The sequence below is a fragment of the Pterocles gutturalis genome, unplaced genomic scaffold (genome assembly GCF_000699245.1).
Source record: "Pterocles gutturalis isolate BGI_N339 unplaced genomic scaffold, ASM69924v1 scaffold26197, whole genome shotgun sequence".
NCBI lineage: Eukaryota > Metazoa > Chordata > Aves > Pterocliformes > Pteroclidae > Pterocles > Pterocles gutturalis.
This window is the reverse complement of record NW_010116329.1, coordinates 53,959-54,272: the sequence shown is the minus strand read 5'-3', so window position 1 is coordinate 54,272 and position 314 is coordinate 53,959. Positions and strand designations below refer to the sequence as shown.

Here is a 314-nt window from a genome sequence, read left to right as displayed (position 1 = left end):
CCTACCCTCTGCAAGCCGGGGGACCTGCTGGAGCTGCTCTACCTGGGGCCGTCGGATCACCCTCCGCCGCACTGGGCAGTGTATGTGGGCGGCGGGCAGATCATCCACCTGCACCAGGGCCAGATCCGCCAGGACAGCTTGTACGAGGCGGCCGAGGGCAACGTGGGCCGGGGGGTGAATAGCTGCTTTCGCCCGCTGGTGGCCGAGCTGGTGGTTCAAAACGCCTGCGGGCACCTGGGCTTAAAAAGCGACGAGATCTGTTGGACGAACTCCGAGAGCTTCGCCGCCTGGTGCCGCTTCGGGAAAAGGGAATT

General features: G+C 65.3%; 1 protein-coding gene across 1 annotated transcript in view; it reads left to right on the top strand.

Annotated features, from left to right (window-relative positions):
- Positions 1 to 9: 9 nt before the first annotated feature.
- Positions 10 to 314, top strand: part of FAM84A (family with sequence similarity 84, member A) — a gene marked incomplete at its 5' end in the record, with an annotated part of 816 nt that continues 511 nt past the window's right edge. The window contains one exon of the mRNA XM_010075479.1: positions 10 to 314. This exon is cut by the window's right edge and continues 511 nt beyond it. Within this exon, the coding sequence (XP_010073781.1) occupies positions 10 to 314 (305 nt within the window).